The sequence below is a fragment of the Sorghum bicolor genome, chromosome 7, assembly GCF_000003195.3.
Source record: "Sorghum bicolor cultivar BTx623 chromosome 7, Sorghum_bicolor_NCBIv3, whole genome shotgun sequence".
Lineage (NCBI taxonomy): Eukaryota > Viridiplantae > Streptophyta > Magnoliopsida > Poales > Poaceae > Sorghum > Sorghum bicolor.
The window spans coordinates 56,727,420-56,729,808 of NC_012876.2; the positions used below are offsets into that span (position 1 = coordinate 56,727,420).

Consider the following 2,389-nt stretch of genomic DNA (forward strand, 5'->3'; position numbering starts at 1 on the left):
GTGAAGCCTCACCCCCTCAGTAACTCCTGGCGATGCTCCTTTGTGATGCCCCCACCTCGGCAACTCCCAGTGTCCCTCCCTTGCGATGTGACGGTGATGCTCCTTTGTGATGCCCCCTACCTCAGCAACTCCCAGTGTCCTTCCCTTGCGACGTTGCGGCGATGCTCCACCACATGGCCATGCTTGGCTCCTCCCCCTCGCGCGGTCGCGCTCAACGGTGGCAATGAGGCTTTGGGCTTAGGCTGGCCTAGCCTGCTTCATGGCCCGTGCTTTCTAGGCTATCCTGGCCCAAAAATCGGCCCAACTGGTCGTGTCTGCCTGCTTGGGCCGCTAGTCAGGCATGAGGCCTTCTTGGGCACAGCCTAAGAGGCATGTCATGTCGTGCCACCCTAACCCCTATGGGGCCGTTCATGGAACAGGCCTGTGCCGAGCCGGACAAGGCGAGCCTGTTGGATATCTATAATCACAACATAGTATCGACACAGACACAAACATAAGTACGTCCACATCTATGAGCACCTTTCAAAAGATTGAGGATTCAGTTGACAAATTTGAGATTAATGAAGTCACTATATGTGCCTAGTTGTTGATGGACACGTTGTCTAACGAACTCACATAAATTTGATCTAGAAAAGCTTTTTTTCTCGATCGAACTCTTAGCCTGTATTTCATTAAGAGAAAGAAAGGTAAAACAGTACAAAAGCAAGGCATGGGCGAGGATCCCTCAATCACTGCCTGCGCACCCTAACTACAGGATACAAAAGTTTCTTATTACATAGATGCTAAATTTTGTGACCAAATAGAGCATGCAGCAGATAGGGTCTTGAAGCTAGCTTGAACCCACAATTCGCCTTCTGTGACGATCGCAAGGAACAACTCCTAGGTAGTAGACGTCGAATCATGAAAGGTTCTGTTATTTCTTTCTTTCCAAAGGTTCCATGAGGCAAGCAGCAGCACAGAGTCAAACACTGCCCTTACTTGCCGAAGCCACCAGTCCTCAATTTCATCGTCATGTTGTGGAGGAGAGAGTCCATACCAGTTGGATGCAGCAACTTGAACCAAATTTCTCTTGCGAATACACAACCCAGGAAAAGGTGTGATCTTGTTTCTGGTTCCTGAGCACACAGGATGGAATCATCGTGGTCCTGGAGTCCATGCCGCTTTCGTCGTTCCACTGTCCAAAGGCGTCGATGAAGAAGCAACCAAAAGAAGAATTTAACCTTTCCTGGAGCCTTTGCCTTCCACAGCTTTGTAGCCCCCCAGTAACGAAGTGCCACCTGCAAAGAAGGCACGGTATGTCGATGAAGCCGAGTAATTCTCGTCCGCAAACCACTTCTAAACAAAGCGATCGGACTGAAGGGGATCCAACGTGACATTGCCAAGTAGCCTCCAAATTAGCAAGTAGTGACATAGCACCTGCGTGGTTGGGGCACCCACGATGTTGCGAGCCTATCGATTCTATATTAAACCTTCCTTCAGCGTTCTCTTCTTGCCTGCTCCTAAAATCGCAGCAAACAGGTTTTGGGGCATAGAGGCACAATTTGCCCACATTACGCTAGGAGTCAGTCCATAGCAGCACGGACTCACCGTCTTCGACAACCACAGACATACTGATGGAGGACATGGCGAGGTCTTTCTTTTCCGGCTTAGACGGCAAACTGTTCCATCGTAGACATAAGGAACCCTTGCCAGCCACCCTTGCTAGCCACTCCCAATGTAGATATAAGGAAATGCCAAAGAAGCGGCGATCAAGGACACTAAGACCCCCCAAGACTGTTGGCTTATAGACCGTCGGCCAAGCCACCTTGCACTTCCCACCCATGACCTTTTCAGTGCCATCCCACAGGAACGCCCGACAATGTTTGTCAATTTGTTCCACGGCCCACGAGAAGAGACAACAGGTGATGCTCAAATGAACTCGGATCACCGATAGCATGGCTTTTATGAGGAGAACCCTGCCGACATGTGTGAGGAGACCGGACTTCCATGTTGGGATCCTCGCCGCGACTTTGTCCACCAGTGCTTGTTCATTTGTATGCCTGAGCTTCCAAATTGATAGAGGAATACCAAGGTATTTGCATGGGAATGGCACGACAATGCCTGGAAACGCTTGCTGAGCTACCTGGATCATATCTTCGGTGCACCTGATGGGGGTCAACACATATTTGTCGACGTTTGTGACCAAACCAGAGGCTCTAGCAAAGAGTTGTAGGATCTGCTGCAGGCAATTCAGGTCATTCGGTTCTGGGGCAACAAAAAACACGAGATCGTCAACATAGAAGGATGCACGGTGGGCTATGACATGTGCCGGGAGCAGGGACAGTGCTGCTCGACGATCAGCTTCCCGGATAAGCGAGTTCAGGGACTCCATAACCATAACAAACAACAT

At 50.1% G+C, this 2,389-nt stretch overlaps 1 protein-coding gene across 1 annotated transcript; it reads right to left on the bottom strand.

Annotated features, from left to right (window-relative positions):
* LOC110437297 lies at positions 1,556–2,389 on the bottom strand. The gene has a single exon (XM_021465694.1). The coding sequence runs from the start codon at positions 2,387–2,389 to the stop codon at positions 1,556–1,558; it is 834 nt and encodes a 277-aa protein (XP_021321369.1).

Coding starts and splice junctions, on each gene's coding strand:
- LOC110437297 (XM_021465694.1), bottom strand. CDS start 2,389: ATGTTGTTTGTTATGGTTATGGAGTCCCTGAACTCGCTTATCCGGGAA.